This window comes from Nothoprocta perdicaria, unplaced genomic scaffold, assembly GCF_003342845.1.
Source record: "Nothoprocta perdicaria isolate Ctin4 unplaced genomic scaffold, notPer1 scaffold_113, whole genome shotgun sequence".
Taxonomy (NCBI): Eukaryota; Metazoa; Chordata; class Aves; order Tinamiformes; family Tinamidae; genus Nothoprocta; species Nothoprocta perdicaria.
In genome coordinates, this window is record NW_020454239.1 from 521,328 (window position 1) to 541,584 (window position 20,257).

Sequence of the window (20,257 nt, forward strand, 5' to 3'; positions counted from 1 at the left end):
TCTTAGAGACAATTCTCAGTTCACTTGCGTGGGAGACATTTCAAAAGTATGACACCAAGCAGTTAACCTTAAGACTAACCTTGCATTTACCTAGTGTTCTTGTGCAATCAAAATTAAGATATTTCAACAGTAACCAGTGTGGTTTTAGACTCTTTTATGACTTGTTTTGATTCTTACTGTTTGCAAAATAGTGTTTCAGTATTCTTTGTGGTGCCGAGATAGTCATAATGTATGAACTAGGCTTGGAATCCTGCTTGTTCCCTCAGTGATGCAGGAATATAGCACAAGATGAATCCTCTTTGCTCGAAACAGATGAGGAATGTTTTAGTCCTGTGTAGTAGTTGCAGGCTACTAGAAATTATAACTTGAAATTATTGGTTTCTTCATGATATCTACTTTTGAAACTGATCTGAAATCTAATCAAATTAGCCATTTGTTGGTTTATTTCTCCTTAGCTGTATCATAGTGTCTTGGAATAAAAATTAAGAGTTTGATTTTCCACATGTTTCTTAAAATTCAACTGAATGGTTTCTTCCTTTAAAGTTGAGAGAGAAGATTCAGTGCAGCTTGCATACAAGTTATTACTGCTTTGGTAGTAACGTCGCAACATAGTCTTTGGAGGAAAAATGAAAGCCTTCAGGTCGCTAACATGTCTAGACTTAGTAAGCAGAAGTGTGTAGCTGGAGCCCCAGACATGCTCACTGAAAAGATAAGCTCCTATAAACTTTCAAAGCTTTATATTTTGTTTTTTGGAGATGGTGCAAGTATGTGTGTGGGAGGTGCAAGTGAAAATGATCCCTTTTCAAGGTAGAACTTGAATGATTTGAGCAACTGAATGCCAAATATATTAAGAATTCCTTGAATTGGTGCTAGCCTACTGTACAGCATGCACCGACAAAACAAGTTACATTTCAGTATGTCATTGACTTTTCACAAAGAAAATACTGGTAAGACTGCTAGACTTTAATCTCTGTCTTGCATTCAGCCCTTCAGCGCTCGAGGATGAAGAGGAGGAAGATGGCCACACTGTTGTAGCCACAGCAAGAGGTGTATTTAACAGCAATGGTGGTGTACTGAGCTCCATTGAGACTGGAGTTAGTATTATTATACCACAAGGAGCCATCCCAGAGGGAATAGAGCAGGAAATATATTTCAAAGTCTGCAGAGATAACAGTATACTTCCACCTTTGGACAAGGAGAAAGGTAAGAGCTGCTGCTGTAGCTTAACTATATTATTTAGCKATACTGCCATTTATGTTTAGAGGAAAATGTGGTCTTTTCCACATCTCACAAATGAATAGTAGAAAGGAAATGGTATTCTGCTCAATACTGAAAATTGCAAGCAAAATGAAAGGGTATTTTTTGGTTGTGTTTTTTGTGGTGGTTGTTTCTCTAAGAAACATTGAAACTAGTTTCAGGGATAATTTTCTAGGCATTAGGACCAAAAGAAATATAATATATGTAAAATATCATTAAAAACTAATTCGACTTGAATCAAATATCCGGGTAAGTCTCAAATTTATATCAGCATTTCAAAATGCTTTTTGGCTCTAACGAAGATAAGATTGGAATAATCTGAACCTGTTTCAGGAAGAATAGGTAACTTTTTTTTCTTTCTGTTAACCGTAGGTGAAACACTGCTTAGCCCCTTGGTAATGTGTGGGCCCCATGGACTAAAATTCCTGAAGCCAGTGGAGCTGCGCCTGCCACACTGTGCGTCTATGACCCCTGATGGTTGGTCTTTTGCTCTAAAATCCTCCGACTCCTCGTCGGGTATGCTGTCCTCCCTCTGTCCTTTTGGGGCTTTTGGGTGCTATCGAATAATTTAAGTTCATTTGGCTAAAGGTGATGCTGTGTAATATAAAGACTCAATCATTGTATTTGTGTCAAACTCTCCCATTTCACTTTCATTACAAATGTCTTTTCTTACATTTAATCATGGTGCAAATTCATAGCTAAAACCATGACTGACAGCAGAAAAACAGAGTAATATCTTTATCAGTAGTCTATTAAATATTACCGTATTTTTCTATTTTCTCCTTTCTTGAGGACTGCTACAGCTGAATACACTTGAAATGATAGTCGCACTAAAACTTGAGAGGAAATGATTATGTACCTCTGATTGGCCTTTGTAACATAACTGTTGTTTGTCTGTTGCTTAATTAACCATATAGGACTCTGGCAAATCTTAACAATCTGCATGCTCATAAATCATGATTTAACACTTGTTAACTGTTTCCATGTGTGCAAGTTGATGCTAACAATTGGATCATTTAAGAAAACTATAGTGTTTAGTTAAAAAAAAAAAAATTACAGTTTATCCTAATGTAGCTGGATTTTCCACAAGACTTTTCTTGCTTGCTTCTGCCTATTTTTTCCTCTACCGCCTTTGCCCAGAAATTTTGGSTTGATAGTAAAAGATGCAACTAGATTGCAGTTTTATTTATCTGTCCATTCTTACCTCACTGTGTCTTTCTGGGAACAGGGGAAAAATGTATTGGCCAAGATTGTCAATGATGAGCCTAAGTTAGAGATCCTGGGCAAGTTTCAAGCAATTTCATGAAATAGCTGTGAAGTTACAGAAATATCCAAAGGAATGTTTGCACATTCGGGGAAAAAGTCTTAAGGTTTTATTCAGCTACCTTCAAAAATTATGGTGAAAAATTTATACCATTAATGTGTACATATGATCTAAATGATGACTGAAAAATGTACTTCTGTATACAGCATTTAAGCCACCATGTATGCATATCTTCTGTCACTAATGTATCTATCACCGTCAACACCAAAGCGCTGATGCTYTGAAAGAGTAAAGCATCAATCTCCTTGATGGGGATTCAATAACCTAGAGGTATTAATGGCAATAACTTTGTTGGTTTTATAAGCTATTCTATGCATGTGTTGCATGCATCTATTTAACAAATGTGTATATACGTGACAGTGTTAGAACAGTGACACAAAAACCATAGGGTCCTGAGAGCTATTGCAACTATGTACAAAGATGAGACAGCACTTATTTTGTAACTCTAACACCTGTTCATGAACTTACTTGAAGTGAAGGGGGAGGATTCTAATCTTCTAAACAATACCTGAAGTTTCTGAGACCTTTTTCTCCCTATCCAAAGTGGTGTGTGTGCGGTGCCTGAGTGGGTGAGAGAGCAAGAGCGTGTATATTTAAACAGTTACACTYTATGTATTGTAAATATAACACCACATTCTGTTAATCTGAAATGGGATGTATATCATAACATTGCTCTTTTGAGACAAACTTTAAAATTAGGCAATTCTGTCTTATGATATGTAAGTAGACCATACTGTGTCTTAAATAAATAATTGTTTTCTCTCTTTTTAAATTAGTTGCTTATGGGACTCTGATTTTTCAGATGGCTTTATATTAACAGCTTGTAGAATTCTACTTTTTACCGTCTTTACTGTCCTGCTCTGCCTCATCTTTTCCTAAACGTCTTCATGTTCTGTCCTTAAAATGACATTCATTTGCACTTACTAACACCCTTTCTGCTACATTTAAGCCTGCTGCCGACATACTGTACTGCTAAGCCCCCTCAATCTCTTCAGTGATTCTGGTGTTAAGATCAACTGGGGAAAAAAGTTGTCTTTAATGGACACACCTATTATAGTACATTAGAATCAAATAGTAGGTGGTGATTTTCTCAAAGCCTTTCTGTATAATCAAGGGAGAAATGTCCTCAATGGTCAGAGGTTGCACTGGCTGCGATCTAATCCTCAGCCTATTTATTTAGGRCGAAAGGGTGGGAAAATACCTACTGTAGTGTCTCTTATGCACAATAAGGGCCTTSTCCTCCTAAACCCCTATTCTACCCTCCCAACTAATGCATTCAGTCTTCATTGAAGTTCTTACATCTACAAAAATGGATAATATTCCAATATTACTTAGCTGCTTAATTGAAATTAGGTTTACGTGACTGTAGTAAACGTGCTTGCATTCTCTATACTAAACACAGGCCATTTCTACTTTTTGTCCCTACATCGGACGTTGTCATCACTCCGTGCATTCTGTATTTCATTTTGTTCTCATGAGTTCCAGAAAACTATATGGAGTTTACATCCGTCTCGTTTAATACGGAGAGGCCTGGGGTGTTTGCAGGCTGTAGGAGTGGGTGCTCTGCCATGTTGTATGTTTCCCAAGACAGATYATCTTTGGCTGATCTGTAACACCATTTATCTGGAAGGCATTAAAGGATTTCAGCACATTTTTYACTGTTACGCCATAACAACGTGATGTACTCTTTTTATAGTAGCAGTGTTTAGTGATTTAGTCATTTATTTTAAGATGGGCAAATGAATACTCCAAATGGAAGCCATAGGCAACAGTTGAGCATGCAGATGGGAATGTAACTTTTGTCTGAGGAAGTGGCACCTGATTGCTTGTCCCTTCTAACAGAAAGTTAGATAGGAACCTTGATCCAGAGTGGATGAGATCTGCTATTGAAGTGCTCAGTCTAGCCCARCAGACTAGAATCTCTGTTCCAAAACTAATGATTTTGTCAGGCCTTTGCACTAATGCCCAGAGTGTAGATGTGAAATAACAATTTCCATCTTCTSTATGCTAACTTTCATAGTACAGAGTAGAACTTTTCTGTATGTGAAAATGCCTTTTTACAACATAACTTCAGATTGACTCATCTGTCTTCTAAATCATTTAAAAACCTTCAAAAGCAGCCTACCCAGAATAGCTTGTAAATGTCTTAATGTTTTGTCCTTCTTTTGAAGAGCTGGTGAGTGCCTGATCTATTGTTAATATTTTTATGGAAAGCACTGTGTTGGTGCTGCAGAGTATAACAATTTATACTTGCTAATTCTGCAACAACTTTTTTAAACAACTATGTTCTAGATTATATGAAAATAATGTTYTTTAAAAAAAGATAATTTAGAATTTAAGAGGTCCTGTCCAAAAACTTGGTTGTTTCAAGATGTGCTCTGTTTGACAGCGGATACTAAACACCAGCATTGTGTTTTCCTCCCACAGGTGACCCCAAAACCTGGCAGAACAAGTCTCTTCCCGGGGATCCAAACTATCTTGTTGGAGCAAACTGTGTCTCAGTCCTAATTGACCACTTCTAAATATTAAGCTAGTTGACTGAGTAAATAATGTGAAACTGAGATGGACCTTACATATAAACTGAACCACTCTATCAAGTATTAACTGTTCTATAAGTGATAATGGATCTTAGTGTTTAAGCATCTTGCTTTAACTAACAGTTAAAGTACACTCTTTGAACCATGGTCACAATACATGCCACCAACAGGGAGTGTACAGTGGGAACAAGGTAGGGTTCTTGCAGGTTCTGTGTGCTTTGGTTTGTTGGTTGTTTTCTGTTTTTTTTCCTTTTTTCCTTTTTTCTTTTTTTTTTAAGCACACTGCTAGTATTTCATTGTTAAAAAGATTGCAAGTACCAATGGGATTATATACAGAGGTATTGAATTAGTTCATACTTCACTGGTGAAAACACAGAATTTGGCCTGCCTTTTTACTACTGTGTTTTGTAATGCACAAGACTACGTTTTGGTCTCTAGTTTTTAAATGACTTTTGGTGTACATGTTCAATGAAATGGCAATCAGCTCTGGCTAGCACAGTTTAGATGTTTTCCTCTGCTGAGAGGCTGATGCAAACACATCTACTTGTATACGGAAGCATTGTCATGAATGAGGTTGGGTGGGGAAAAGCATGTGAGATGACTATGGTTCAGTTGCCTCTGTGGATTTGTAAATTAACCACATTATTACAGACCTATTAACCAGCAGGGATGCCTTACCCTCATGTTTTTAATAGTCTTAGCTCTCATAGATCTCTGTATTAAGTTTGTATGGCTTTTGTGCTTACCTAGATAATATATCATGAGAGATTGGGGAAAGGGGAGGGGGAAAAATTGTGAATTCGGTTTAGAGAACAAGTACTGTTTGTGTTGATCAACCAGAAGAGAAACAGAAGAAAATGATGGTATGTTTTCTGCTATGCATTTGAAAATTTATAGATGTTAGACTGCTTGTATATAATGCGTGCATACCACTTTTGTTCTTGGTTTGTAAATTAACTTTTATAAGCTTTACCTTTTTATATATATAAATATATATAAAAACAAACAAAGTTTCTTAAGGATATCTTTGTATTCTCATACCTTTTGAGCCTTGAACTTTGACATCTGCAGCAATAAAGCAGCATTTCTACATTAAATGAACAAGGACACTTTTTAAAATGCACAAACTTGTTACATTTTTAAGTGCTGCATTTAAATAATATAACTCGTAATTCTCTACTTTGATTAAATTCTTGAAAAGTATCCCTACTGTAATTTGTGATAAGGATGCTGTAATATGTGCCCTGAAATGTATTTTTTTACTAATAGACAATTTATTATGGCACATCGGCACTACTACTGTTTAGATAATACATCACTGCATTCTGTTAATGAGTTTAGCTATTCAGGTGTGGCTGATTTTTTTTTCTTTGCAGTTATTAAAATTACACATTTCTAAATATACAGAATAAAACTGTTTTTAAAATAATAAAGGAGATTCCAGTACCTTATTGTTTCTGAAATGCATTTATGTGATAACTTGTCAAATCAATTTTGATTTCCTGTGTATGTAGGTAGTGGCCTAGCTGGGTTCTGCCATGCGTTCTTCCAGAGCACCTTGTGGAGCTGAGCAGAACAGTCCCTGTCAGGATTCCTGAAATGAAGAACTCCAGTTTGGATCTAGACAGTGTCTGTSTTCAGGAATGTGCTGTGATCCCAGACCCATGATGCCCTCCATRTTCATGCAAACAGTGAAACAGCGACACATACARTTTACCATTATCCCTGTATCTCATGGAACAGATGCAGGGCTTTAAAACAGTTCTGGGGCATAAAGCAGCATTCAAAGCTTTTTATTATTATTTATTTATTTTATTGGTCTGCAATTGTGTAATTTTTGTTTTTTCTTGGAAACCAGTGGAGAGTGTAAGTGTGCAATGGATCCATTGGAAAAGGTCAGTGTAAGTAGGAATCTTGTCCCTTGAAGGACTATGTTGATGCTAGATGCCATATTATTCCCAGTCTGACAGATACTTCGGTAGTACTCTGTCATGWCCAGATACATATAGTGTAGCTATAAAATTTTAGAGTTACATTAGAATCACATTATCAGGAGTGTTTGGAATGCTCCCTGATGAGCCAGTAAGCTAATTTTATTTTGTAATGTAGTATTTAATCTGTTATAGAAAGGAGTGTTAAATATTGCCGAAAAGCAGTGCACGACCCTGGTCTATGCTTTTAGTGATGAGCTAATGAGAGTTTTGCCTCAGACATGACTTATCCTGGAAGATGCATTCACCAGTATTACCACCTGTGCTTCTGATGGTTTACCTGAACTCTAAGAGCAGATAGGGAACTTGAAAGAAAGTAACCTCTTCATCTCAGTGTAGCTTTTTTATTTGTTTTAGCTATATATTTGAATACATAGCAAGGAAAACTTCAAAATAGTATGCAAACCATCCTGTACAGGATTCTAATGCAGAAACTTGTGAATGTTATCTCCAGTTCAGAGCTTAGTAAGGAGTGTGTGAAACCCTGCAAAAGGGGTCGGTCAGAAGAATGCTGGAATTAAGCTCTGTGGATTATCTGCAACAATGACATCTGTGACTGCAACATCCAGGGTGTGACATACTCTTAAAGTATAACTTCTAGTAAATCAGATGTGTTTCTGTTCTTCTAAAGACTGCAGGGATGGTTCTTTTTACTGCTAAGCAGCTTTGACTATGATTATCTTTCTCTGTCTACTTATAGGTAAATGAGTAGGAGCGTTTATCCCAAGTGGCTAATTTAAACCACATATGTCCCGTCCTTGTTTTTAAAACTTAGTATTTTAAAGTTGACATATGGCTATTATCAATCTTTTTGCTTAAAATAACTAATTTTATTATTTTAGAACAGTGAGATTCTTTAAATCTTTGTCCTCATAAGAGGTGACCTTTACATATCTTTATATAGACAGACTCTGCAGGAGGTAAGTTTACATGCAATATACTTACATATTATTATGTACATTTTATTATCTAGCCTCAATTTCAGAGACTGCATCTCTTTCTCTCTGACTCAGCTGCAAACTGAATAACTTCAGCCCTGCAAATTGTACAAAGGAAATTGTAATACTGTCTCCAGTCATCTGCTTATTGCTGAGCAAATGTGTGGTCGTAGGTCCTGTTTATTTGTTCATTGCTCAAAACACAGGAGTTCTTTGGGATATAAAATTACTGTTCACCTATCTGGCTTAGAATCTTCATTCCTAAGGAGATAAGTGCTAATCGCAATTTAACCACACAAACAAGGAGAGATGTAAATGGATGTTCCTGCAAGCCAGGGCTAGGTGAAACAAAGCAGCAAGGTTTAGTGTCAGGATCAAGATCCTCACCTGTAACCGAGGCTGGGAGATATGGCAGAAACCAGGCAAGTGGAAAACAAAGATAGTAAACATCTCTGTCAAATACATTCCTAGAATTCAAATTGTTCCAAGCACAGCATCCTTAGAAGCCCCAGTAAGTGCTAGTGCTCTCTGGTTAGGGATTTTCTGGCATCTAGCTCGAACCACCGGAAATATCCAAGGTATAAAGTGTTACTTCTGCTCACAAATTCAAATGACTTGTGCATTATGATCCTGTGAGCAAGCATCTGAGAAGAAATACGCTTTACTTCAGTGGAAATTGTGAAACTGGCTGTTACAGATGCATTTGCACATGTGTGTACACACACACGCACATATACATATATACTTAATGCTCTTAAACTTTTTTATTAGGTTGAATATGGTGGCATCTACGTTCAGGTCTATTCCAAAGAGTGATTGTTTCAATGTTTAATTAAGCTATTGCTTGTTTTGATTTAGAACCCAAATTTCATGAAGGATGCTTTGGTTTGGTTGGTTGGAAGCAGTGGTGCCACATTATGTACCTTAATTAAGCTTGAAAGACTGGCTRATTATTTCAGATTGCTGTGAAGCAGAGCTTTAGTATGTGCAGCTGTCCAGCAGTGACTTGAATAGTAACAGGCCTTAATGGTAGTAAAAGATGCAGAACAGATCTTAAAAAAAACAATTCTAATTTGTTATTGCAAGAACAGTAAAAGAAACCAAAACCAAGAGAAACAGGAGGGTTGGCAGGTCATGGCAGTAGAAGGGGTCCTGCGAGCCCAGGAAAGACAGCAGAAAGATAAATAGTGCTTAGAATGAGAAGAGTGTGTTTTAGGATAACTTCGTCAGTTATTAGTTCATTAAAGGTGGTTCTGAAGTTGCTGTAATCTACATGTTTTTGTTGCCCTTGAGCAGCTCCTGTTTCTTCATGGGATTGACACAGCAAGAAATGTGACGTGACTGTTCAAGTTTAGGATGAAGCTTGTTTTGCAGCTGTGGCATTCTCTCAAGAACAAGAGAGCTTGTTCCTGTGTGGTCTGGTGGTCTGGTCTTCCCAGTCCTCCATCCCAATGTGAATGTTTCCCTGATAAATAAGGCTGGATTTTGATTTCTCACAAAGGACTGAAAATGGCCCTGTGGTCTAGTTTAGTTTATAAATGGCAATCTCTTAGCAAATGCTCTGGGATGGTAAAATATTTGTGGGCTGTGAATCTGTCCAATTTTTAAGCTATTCCTGTAAAGCAGGGAGAGCAGGATTTGTCATAAAATAAGCTGAGTTTATCACTAGCAGAGAGTTATTCCCAAGACTCCATAAATGCAGTTGTTTCTGATGCTGCAGTGCTCTAAGTTAATGAGAAAACAAAAACTCTTACTTCTTGTTTTGTTCCAACTGCAGGATGTAAAAGAGCAGTCCCCAGAGAAGCTGGGAGAGATGAGCATCTGTCTGAGCAGGGAAATTGAATTTGGCCTTGCAGCGTGAGGAGAGGTGACCGGCAAGCACTGAGCTAATGGCTTGAGCTAATGCATTTCCTCATTACATTTTATTTAAGCTAATAAGTGCTGCTGTGACATAGCCCTAGCTTTTGAAGTCTTTTCTGTTCCTCCTCTAGGACTGGGTGTTTACATGGATATTTGCCAGTAGCCTTACTGCTGTGGTCTGCAGGCAATAGCTTTTTAAAGCGTAGTGGTGAAAGTTAAGGATTTGTGAGGCCCATGAGCTTTGTACTGCCTTGTGTGTGTGGATTTCAAAGCACTTGAGAACCCTGAATGAACTGAGTACTGCACAGTCTTCAATTTTTAAGATGAAAAATGGAAAGCAGCTTGCTCTGACTTTCTGTTAATGCCACATAGAGACATGCATCATACACCCGTGCAAAAATACCCAAATAGTGTCGAGTCGAAATAATACAGAAGACGAAATGGACAGTTTTGTGTTGGTGCTGTGTTTGTGTGTGGAGAAAAAAAAGCTCTGTAACCACTAGGGGTGAGCCTAACCATAAAAAATCACACTGTTGTAGATGAGGAAAGAGCTCCTGAAAGGCAATCAATATGTTTGTATGAAGTTGCAAAGGATATTTTTAAAGCATTCATTCTCCAGAATTCTACACATCAGGATCGAAGTGGTATTTGAGAAATATAAAAATACATTTATTAAGGAAGAGTGTATCATGTGGCAGATCTCAAGTCTGTGGTTAGACCATTGCAGCCATTCCCAAAGTTGCGTTTTCCTGACCCGGGCCGTGACCTGTGCAGGTGACTGCACGTTGTGTTACAGCAGTGCTAGTGCTCTGTGCATGGAGGGGCTTGTGCTGGGCACTGGAGCACTGAGCTCCGAGCAACCGCTGCTTTGTTTGCTGAGCAAAAAGACAATGGAGAATTTCATATATATTATCTGTGACTTGTTTGGCAACCATGCTATTGGTTATAAATAAGAAGTATGCTTTTATAAAGCACACCTAAGAAGATACAGTATTTAAATCACAGAAAAAGTATAGCTTGGCTTAGAGTTGTACAGTCATGTTCAGCCTGGAGTCATTTGTTCAGCTAAAGCTCAGGTTTTCCAAGTTCGCTTTAGTTCTAAACTGCAGTTGCTCAGGGAGAAAGCATCATTTTATCATATGTTTTCAAAAAAGGGAGCTGCTGGTTTAATTTTTGAAGTCTTTTTGCCTCCTGTTACGGCAACAAAAGCATCTATGATTCATTTGAGCTAGAGTTGTACTTTCAGTTGTAGAGTTGTAGTTTCAGGAAAACCAGGCAACTGAACTGATAAGCATTCATTGCTGTCTGACATATTTAGTATGGACTTGCTTGAAGGCTCCTTTTATTGTTACAGATGTTTTTATTAGCTATGAAGAGAAAGTGGAATGGGGATTTAAAATTTCATTACAATAGAGTATTATTTGTGCTGCTTCACAAACTACTGAGCTTCAGCCCAATTCTTTGTTTGGAAAAATGAGTTTTACTCCTTGATGTAAAGGTAATAAACTGAAGGAGGAAATAACTGATGCTCTAACATAATTTGTGAAAAAAAAAAGAGCTTTTATAGACCTCTGTAGTCTACGACTAATTAATGTTTTATGTTCTCTTTGCATGAACTCTTACCTCTTCTGAAGAAATCTGGAAATGATGCCTTGTGGAAGAATCACTCTAGTACAGAGCAGTTTTCTAAAGAACCAGATATACTAACTGAACTGCTAGTCATTCACCATCTCAGAGGTAGAATATATTCAGAGCAATGTGTGTATATTGATGACATTTTTGTATAATCTAAATGCTGTAATCTGGATTAAATTCTGAAACAGTGGGTTGGTAGAGGGAGGAATTTCTGCCACAGGAGAGAGAAAAAAGCTTTGGAAAAACTAGGCTACAGGAATATACTCTGCAAACTAAATATTTTGTGCTGCTTTAGCAACTCCCCACTGGAGAGTGCTGGTCAGATGTGAGTATTTTGAGAGAATTAGTTTGAATGTAGTTTCAGCTATCTGGAACATCAATCAYATATACCTCTCTTCAGATTAGATTGGACAAATGTGTTTGATAATTGATTAAAAAGGTTGAAGATGGTATTGGAGACCCTCTCAGAATTTGGAACTTTAGGATTTAGTTTAATTATAAGCTGTCTTTAATGCCTTCTCTGCTTTGGAGGTAAGTAATTTCTGCATCAGCAATAGAAGTTAAATATCAAATAGCCTGTGAACAGCATTAGCTAATCATCAAGATACTGAAGATGTTAAGATCTCTCCTTAATTTTAGAAATCCTGGAATTAGTATTCTTTTTCTGAGTAAATAATGTTTTACTCCAAGAAGAACAAAGATTTTCTTATCTTTAACAACTAATTTTCTGCCAAAATGTACTAACCTAAGATGACTAGGTCAGATAATGTGTTGAAGCTGAGTGAGCAGTATCTTTTTTTTTTTTCCCCATTAAGTGAAAAATTGAAATGCAGGTTTTTTAACAGGAACAAACATACTTTCAGAAGCATTTAACGAGGCAGTGAAATTCAGGAAATTAAGGGACCCATCTGTTCATCATTTTATTCTTAGTTCATATTTTCTAAGTTATCTTTGCAAATGTGAAGTTCTAAAAATATTTTGAAAAGGGTGCTGCAATTCTGGTGCAGAGTTATATAAGGATAAATGTAATTATAGAAAATCATATTTGCTTACAGTATGTACAAAATAATAGAATTTTATTTCTCTACAAGTACAGGCATGATGTTGGCTGAATCATTTGGCCATGTTTGCCTCACTCAGAGCAGCTATAATGTGGCCAGTGAATAAGTGGGAAGAGATCCAAAAGCCATTTAATGAAATTCTCTSTCCACTCTCTTGGTCTTGATGAATTATCAATACAAGGGCCATCTTTCTGGTTAAATTTCTTACTTGCTGATAGGTATGTCTACTTTTTTGCTTCAAAYGTAGGTAGGTAGTTAAAGAAGTAGGATAAAACATCATTTCTACAATAAAGGGGATAGTTTTGTTGTGCCTTCTAAATCACAGAATCACAGGATGTTCAAGGTTGGAAGGGACCTCTAGAGATCATCTAGTCCAACCTTCCTGCTCAAGCRGGGACACCTAGAGCATGTGGCACAGGGTGGTGTCCAGATGRGTTTTGAAGGCCTCCAGAGAAGGAGGTCTTCAAATAAATAAAACTATAAGAAATGTTCTAACTTCACACCTTAGAAAGCAGRTTGCTGCAAGAGGTTGTGCCATTGAGCATCTTTGGATGTTTCACTGGTAGGTTGGGGACAATTAAATTGTGCCATGATTGTTTTTTAACTATCAAAATAACCAGACTTCCCTGCAGCTTCGTTTGTGTTCTGTCCTGTGTTGTCCACCGGGCTGTTTCCTCCTTTTTGGAGCCGTCTTTTCAGGTAGCTCTTTTTTAACCTTTCCTCTGGCTAATTTGAGATCTGCTTAGATTAATCATGCTCTTCACACCCAAAGCAGCACAAGCTCCATGGTATAGATCTCCCTGACGCCCTGCAGCTCTGAGCCRGCAGAGAGGTGTGAAGTGCCCTTTACCCATGGAAAGGTTTCCTGGAGACTGCCCCATGATGGGCTCCTAAATGGGTTTCTCATCTTTTAGGAAAGGGCTGTGTGCTAATTTCTTGAGCACTGTGAACATTCTCATTGTTGTCACATTATCAGCTTTTAGCGAAAGGTAAATTACCAGTTTTTCCTTCCTGCTCTTTTTATAGAAAAGAAATGTAGTGCCTCACATGACACTTGCTGAACTTGCCAATGCTCATGGTCGCTTTGAAAGCAGCAGTAATTTCCCATCTTCTCTCTTTCTCCTTCCTCTATGTCAATTGAAATACACTGTAGAAAAGCTGGTCAGTACATGAGAGAAAGGAGAAATGTAATGAAGAGGCATAGAGYAAAAACATGCTTTATGCATTCACAGTCTCTGCAGCTCAGCCGTTGTGCACCTAAATGCATTGTTAATGGTGGGAGTTAAGAGCAGAGGAAAAGCTTTGGGCTCATTTCCACTCTCAGTGGTAATGCAGTTACAGTGCACATCTACCATCTACATCTGGAAATACCATTTTTTTTCCTAATCWTTGTTGTTCATTTTCCTAGTGTGTAGGTGGTATTTTTCTCAGTGCTAACAGAATGCAGCTTTCCCATACTATACGTATGGGACTATGCTCATCAGGTCACAAAGTTGCATCAGTTAAGCAAATGGCTCTGTTGCCATTATGCCTATTCTAAGCTACTGTATCTTTCTGTGCTTTGGGTTCTTGTTTTTCTTTTTTTTGTTTGTTAGTGCTAGCTTGAAAATAGTATTTTGCCAAGAGTGAAAGCAAGCACACGTCAGCTAACTGTAGCTGCAAATCATTGCTAGGAGAGTGGCCCATTTGTGCTGTTACTGAACGAAGGGGCCTTTTTGCTGCCCACAGCTGTGCTTAGCCTGGCTGCCCAGCCTGTGTGCAGGGGATGCTCCTGTTGAGCTGCACCGAGCAGCTGCAGCGCGTTGTGGGTGTCACTGGTGCTTCCTGTATGAAAACAATCTCCTGTAACCCTGAAATTTTCATCCTACATTTCACTCAGCATTGATGCGGTAGAAGTTTTTATTTACACTGGCATTTGCCCCCCCAAAAAAAAAAAAAAAAGACATCCAGCATCTTCATCAGGGAAATTGCTAACTCAACAGATTTGCTATCCAGCGTTAGGGGCGTTAGAAGCTGCAATACCCGATGTGCTCTGGTGTTGGCCACTCTGCTGTGGAGTCTCTTATCTGCACCCGGGCAGCGCTGAAGCAGCGTCTGTGCCTGGCCTGGAAACTCCTGCGCTTGGTGCCTGCGAGCAGCAGGAGGCCTTGGATGGCGCCGGGCAAATTCAAGGTCAAGGCAAAGGCTGTGTTTTCTGTGGTAGTCTGATTTGTTGTTTCTTTTCACGCTCAAGTAGTTCCTCGCTGAAATTTCCTTAAAGGTTTCGTGTGTGACAATGCAGTTCCCATCACCCAGTGAATTTTGCTGTACCTCCTCCCTTCTCATTCTATTTTTAACCCAGGCTTTTGTTCTTATTAGAATCCTGAAACTCCTTTTCTCGCTGTTAAATATTTACAGCTTATACTTTATCTTTTAGAGAGAGATCAACAGGAAAAAAAATTAGGGAATTGAGACTTTAAGAGTTTTTTGTTGTAGCACTTTTAGAATTCAGCTCATGACATAAAGAAAAAGCAGTTTTAGCTTTCAGAAAAAGCTATTACAGTTCATACTTAATATTTATGAAGTGGCAGGGATACTTGATTCCCAATCTGCTTGCAGTGCAGAAGCAACAATGCCAGGCACTCAAATGATGCTAAAGCAGTCTTTTTACACATTGGTCTCTAGAGCAGAAACTTTCCCTAGTTTTTCGCAGTTAGCATGCAGCAGAATTGTGGAATATTGCTGCAAGTGATGGCTGATGTCAGATTTTATTGAMAGCTCTTTAAGAAATAATTTTTCTCCCCCAATATAGCAAATCAATTGCATTTTCATTTTAGTTATTACTCTGGCACTTATTAGAGAAGCTGTTTGCTGTATTAGAGCTAATAAATCCTGTCTATCTTTATATCTAGGCATGATAGACTCATTACTCTTCTTAAATGACAAGTCYTTCTTAATTTATAGTAAGTTACTCAGTGTGTTTGACTATTTCACTGTTGATCTTTCACTGAATTGGAGAAGGGCAGCAGCTAGTAATTTGAAATATAGGCATGCATGCTGTACTGGAGCCTTTGTGTGATTATTTTACACCATTTAGCATGATGTTCCGGGAGCCATACTCTCCAGTAAAAGACAGGAGAATCAGGCTTTGGATTTTTTTCTGAGGCCAACAGGATGAGTCACTCCTGGGATGAGTCCCGGGAATTTATCATCACAAATGGTTGCAAACATAGGAATCCAAAGGAAGAATTTCACCCAAATGCTGTGATGGTGCCAGGAATGTTGCTACCTTTACCTAGATGAGGGGAGCAAATATATTAAAGGAGTCTGGAATGAAAAGAGTGAAGACCAAATTATTGATATTTGATGTCAAAATAGTGCTTTACTGGCTAGAAACACCAGTAATCTGACTTTTTGCTTCGTTTCACTTTTTTTTCACTTTCTGTACTCCAGCCTCAGTTTCCTGATAGGAGTCTGAAATCTGCAGCTGACACCAGTTTCACCTCACTCCTACATTATAACTTAGGCAAAGGAGAGCAAAACAAAGCCAACTTTCTACATAGAATGTAGAAATAGAAACACGTGAAAGAGTAGTTGTATTGCCTGAAGTTAGTAGCTTTCTCAGTTAATTCTTCAACTTAAGCTTTTCTTTTTGAAAGAAAAAAAAAAAGTCTGACATTTGTGTTTGTGTTCAGTGAAATTTTGAGCAGTCTAGATGCAAAGACTTTTCAGACATGTCTAGAAATGAGTCGCGTTTGCATTCTGCAGTATCGGACAGACTGTATCATGTTGTGCCATTTAAATCTAATCTCTTACTAATATCTGAGTTGCTCTCAGTCCTTCAAATACTCCTGTGCATTTTGGGCATAGGTAGGTGACTGTAAGTAGCTGCCTGTTAATCCACTCAGATGCYTGAGCACTCATGCTAAGGGCCAACCCCACCACACAGCAGCGCTCGCCTCATCTCATCATGATGTCCTGCATCATGATGGAAACCAGCTCTTCACTGATGAGAATGGCATGAAGAGCAAAGAGCATTTCTGGTTCCTGTTATTTGCTGTCAGATAGCGTGCGGAGAAGGAAGAAAACAAAAACAAAAAAAAACCCTACAAATGCCTACGAACACCTCAATATCTTTTAATGTATGTCACTGACCAGACACTTCTGTTGTTCTAGCCCAATGTCAGAAAAGTTTTTGTTTCGGACAATGTTTTCAGTTCAGTCTTATGCAACTGGCACATACATGCTGAGCCCCAGGGGTTCATAAACATAACGAATCCTAATGAAACTTGCAGTTGTGGAGTCCTTTTCTTAAGTGCCACTTAAATTAGCATGTGCAGGAATGTATCAGTGATTCAGTTGCAAGAAGATCATCTACTTTAGCACAAGGTGTTTTAACACAGTGGTTTATAATTTTGCATGTTATTGAGAGACTAATAGCCAGCAGTCCCTGTGGAGCCCATTAACACTGCCAACCTGCCATTTTCATGCACTTCTATCTGAAGTCGCATGAAGGTCACTGAGGGAAAGAGACCCCAGTAAAGACAAGCAAATCTGTAGTATGATTCTGCAGTAGTCATTAATTTGATCTTGAAAGCTCTTGTTAAAATGAGTATCTCTTCTCTTTCCTTTTGAGAGAAAAAAAGATCAAAAGAGTAATTTCCATGCTGGAAACTTTCTCTCATGTGTGAAGGAGAGAGTTCATTAGAGGTTTTGAACTTGGGTTCAGTAGGACTTAAATGCCTGTGTAGTACTGGAATAAGATCGTGCTCTGATCTCTCCAAAGAGGATTTGTTAAAATAGCTTATGCATTTTGGTCAACAGCAGCTTCTGTATACATCTGAGTGCTCCCCAGGCTGCGTCATTTTTCTGTAAACATGCTGCTGCCTGCAGTGTTTTGTGGAGGGAAAAATAGAAGTGTTTCATATTTAGAAGAAATACTCTAAGTACAATAATAAGATCAGTTGCTGAAAGGAAAATGCAGTGTGTTTGGCTTAAAGATAACCCAGGGATGGGTCTGAGTTTGCTGAGTGGAATCAGTCACCCTTCCTTTCCCTAGCGTCGGGGTTTTTCCAAACCACAGGTGTTGGGGAGTACAAGGCCATTCCCGTGCTTGGGAGAAGGAAGGAGCTGCAGTGCTGCCCTGAGCTGGCCATACTGGAGGATGGAGCGTTTGCTGGAAGGAGCCAGCAGAGCCATGGGCAGGCACCGGGAAGGATGAGCCCAAACACCCTTTCCGGACTCCAGGGCAGCTGTGCATGGAGGGAGGGCCTGGCACATAGAGCAGAGGACTTGAAGGAAAGTCCCTTTCGAGTCTCCTCTCTTTATCTGCCCCAATCCTCCTTATTCAGGTCAGATGRAAGAAAGCCATGTCAGAAAGCCGTGTCTGACCTCGGCCATGAGGACACGGCAGCGTTAGTGCAGGAGAGTCTCCCGTTCCCGGCAGCAGTGACAGGGAACTGGGATGCCCACAGCTAATAGGCTTAATGGTGGCCAAGGGAAACCTGTGTTGAGGAACATTTGCAGCGTTGGAGGAAGAGGATAGAAGGGAGAAGGGCCTGGGGATGGAAAGGAGGTGCAGGTGGGGCTGCACAGCTCCCCATGCAGCAAGTCCTGCTCCCAAACCGGGGCTCGTCCTGAGCTGGGTGTGTTTGTGCTGCCACCAGTTATGTGCCTCCGGGCCCCTCTCCCATGCTGGTGTTCTGGGAAGGGGTCTGCGCTTGTTCACGTCTGCTGCGTTGTAGTCACTAGCAAAGACGAGATCCTTTCTAAGCACAGAATATCTCTGGAAAGATTGTAGTTTTTTTGAAAGCTATAGGAAGTTTAAATTGTTTCTTTTTCTTTTTTCCCTTCGGATGATCCAACCTGTGTAGTATAACCTGTAACCTGTAGCAGCAGTTCACTTGTCTCTGAATGGTGACAACATTATTGATAATGATGATACCAAACGAGRCCAGAAGTGCCGTGGGTGCTGTGATCCCACAGAGCGCGTGCTGTGAGGAGTGCGCTGCGCCTTAGGGACCGCGGGAGGGAGCGGTGGCTGCTGCCGCGCCAAGGCCTCGCTGCCGGGCTGCTGGTGTCGCGCTGCCGCTGAGCGACGTCGCTCCCGGAGGCCCGGCCTGCAGCCCCAGCTTTGTCCCCTCTTCACTGCTGGGACCCCAGGCTCGATCCTGCCCTGCTCCTGGGCAGAGGAGGTGGGACAGGGCCCCGGAGCCGTGAGGAGGAGCCAGCCGCTCTCCAGGCCTGGGTCTTCTCCTGGCAGAGGCTACGCTCGGGCTGGTGCCTCTCGGATTTAGTTTGTGTGGATGTGGAGCTTCAGCTGCAGTCCGTGCTGTTGGGTGCCCGCTGCCCTCTGCTGTTGCCTTCTCTCATGACAAGCAGCAGYTTTTCCAGAGGACAGGCCAGCCTTGATCCAGCCCTGGGCCTTGCGAGGTCTGTGGAGCCTGAGTCTGTGTATGAGCTTGGTTCCCTCAACTCCCGCTTCTCTTAGTACTAGAATCCCTTCCTCTTGTGGGAGTGGAATATTCTTACTTTTCTGTATCTGCAGATTTAGATTCAGGCAGCCACCCTGTGCTGCGCAGCTGCCTTGGCTCAGTCCCATGGGGAGCAGGGAATGGCTCAGGGCCTTCAAGAGAGGCAGGTTCCCCCATGTCCCCTTCTCCATGCAGGGATGGCTGTTGCAGATGTGCCCTGTATCCCTATTAGCTTCGTAATTCTTGCTATTTGTCACCAGCTGTCAGCTCCCGCCTCTCCCTTCCTGGCCTCTTAGAGTCTTTCCTTAAATAATTCAGAAAATCATCCGTCTGTCTGCTTGTCCTTTATTACATATTCAAAGCAAACAGGAGCAACAGGCTTTTACAGATCTCCCTTTGATTTCCCTGGGGATCCTTTCAAGCCTGAACAATACATGGACATTGTAGGTGAGCAGCTAGAGCACATAGCTACCTCAAACCTCTGTGTCAAAGYCTCTCCTACGGAGCAGTTATCGCCCTCCTCTGACTTCTCCAATGTTCTTGCTGGAAGAAGTATCCCATGCTGGATGTACTCGCTTACTCCTGGATTTCTACATTACTTAAAGGTAGGTCCGTTCTGGAATCATCCTTTCAGCAGGTTCTATAGGCCGTGTTGCTCTTCCATATCAGTTTTGAAGTACTGTTAGTATTGACTAGCTTAAGGCTAGTGATTCTGTGGCTGCCCACTGCAGTCACTAGCCCTCAGCCAGCCTGAATCCAGGTGGAATCAGAATAAAGCAGGTTGAAACGAGCAGGTCCGAGGCCGTCCTGCTCGTCAGGTTGCTCAGGGTCTTGCCTAGTTGGCCTAGGGGCTCCTCAAGAATGAAGATTCCACTTTTTTTGGTCTTGTTCTTCAAAGCAACCTGTTGCAATATTTGGCCACCCTTGTATTCAAACTGGGATGGGGTGGGAGGTGTAACTGGTATATATTCTCTGTTAAATAATGTGTGGTCTGATTTTTCACTTTGCCCTTTTCTATATACCCCATTAGTAAAATAAAATCCTCCTCTTTTCTTCAAACCTGTTATTTTCAGTTACAGAATCTGCTTTTGCACAGAGATCTTCCTGATGCTTGCTGTGCTGCCTAAGCTGTATTAATTAATATTAGTCTCTGTCACTTAAAATGCTTTGGAAAAACAGTCAGAGCAGGTGAGGGAGCGGAA

At 40.0% G+C, this 20,257-nt stretch overlaps 1 protein-coding gene across 2 annotated transcripts in view; it reads left to right on the forward strand.

The window, feature by feature from the left end:
* TJP1 (tight junction protein 1) overlaps nucleotides 1-6,374 on the forward strand; it is a 174,028-nt gene extending 167,654 nt beyond the window's left edge. For both annotated transcript variants that reach the window (XM_026052844.1, XM_026052854.1), the window contains 3 exons: nucleotides 986-1,203; nucleotides 1,630-1,773; nucleotides 5,009-6,374. In XM_026052844.1, the coding sequence (XP_025908629.1) occupies nucleotides 986-1,203; nucleotides 1,630-1,773; nucleotides 5,009-5,103 (457 nt within the window). In that variant the 3' untranslated portion in view covers nucleotides 5,104-6,374. The remainder of the gene's footprint in view (nucleotides 1-985; nucleotides 1,204-1,629; nucleotides 1,774-5,008) is intronic.
* Nucleotides 6,375-20,257: the final 13,883 nt, after the last annotated feature.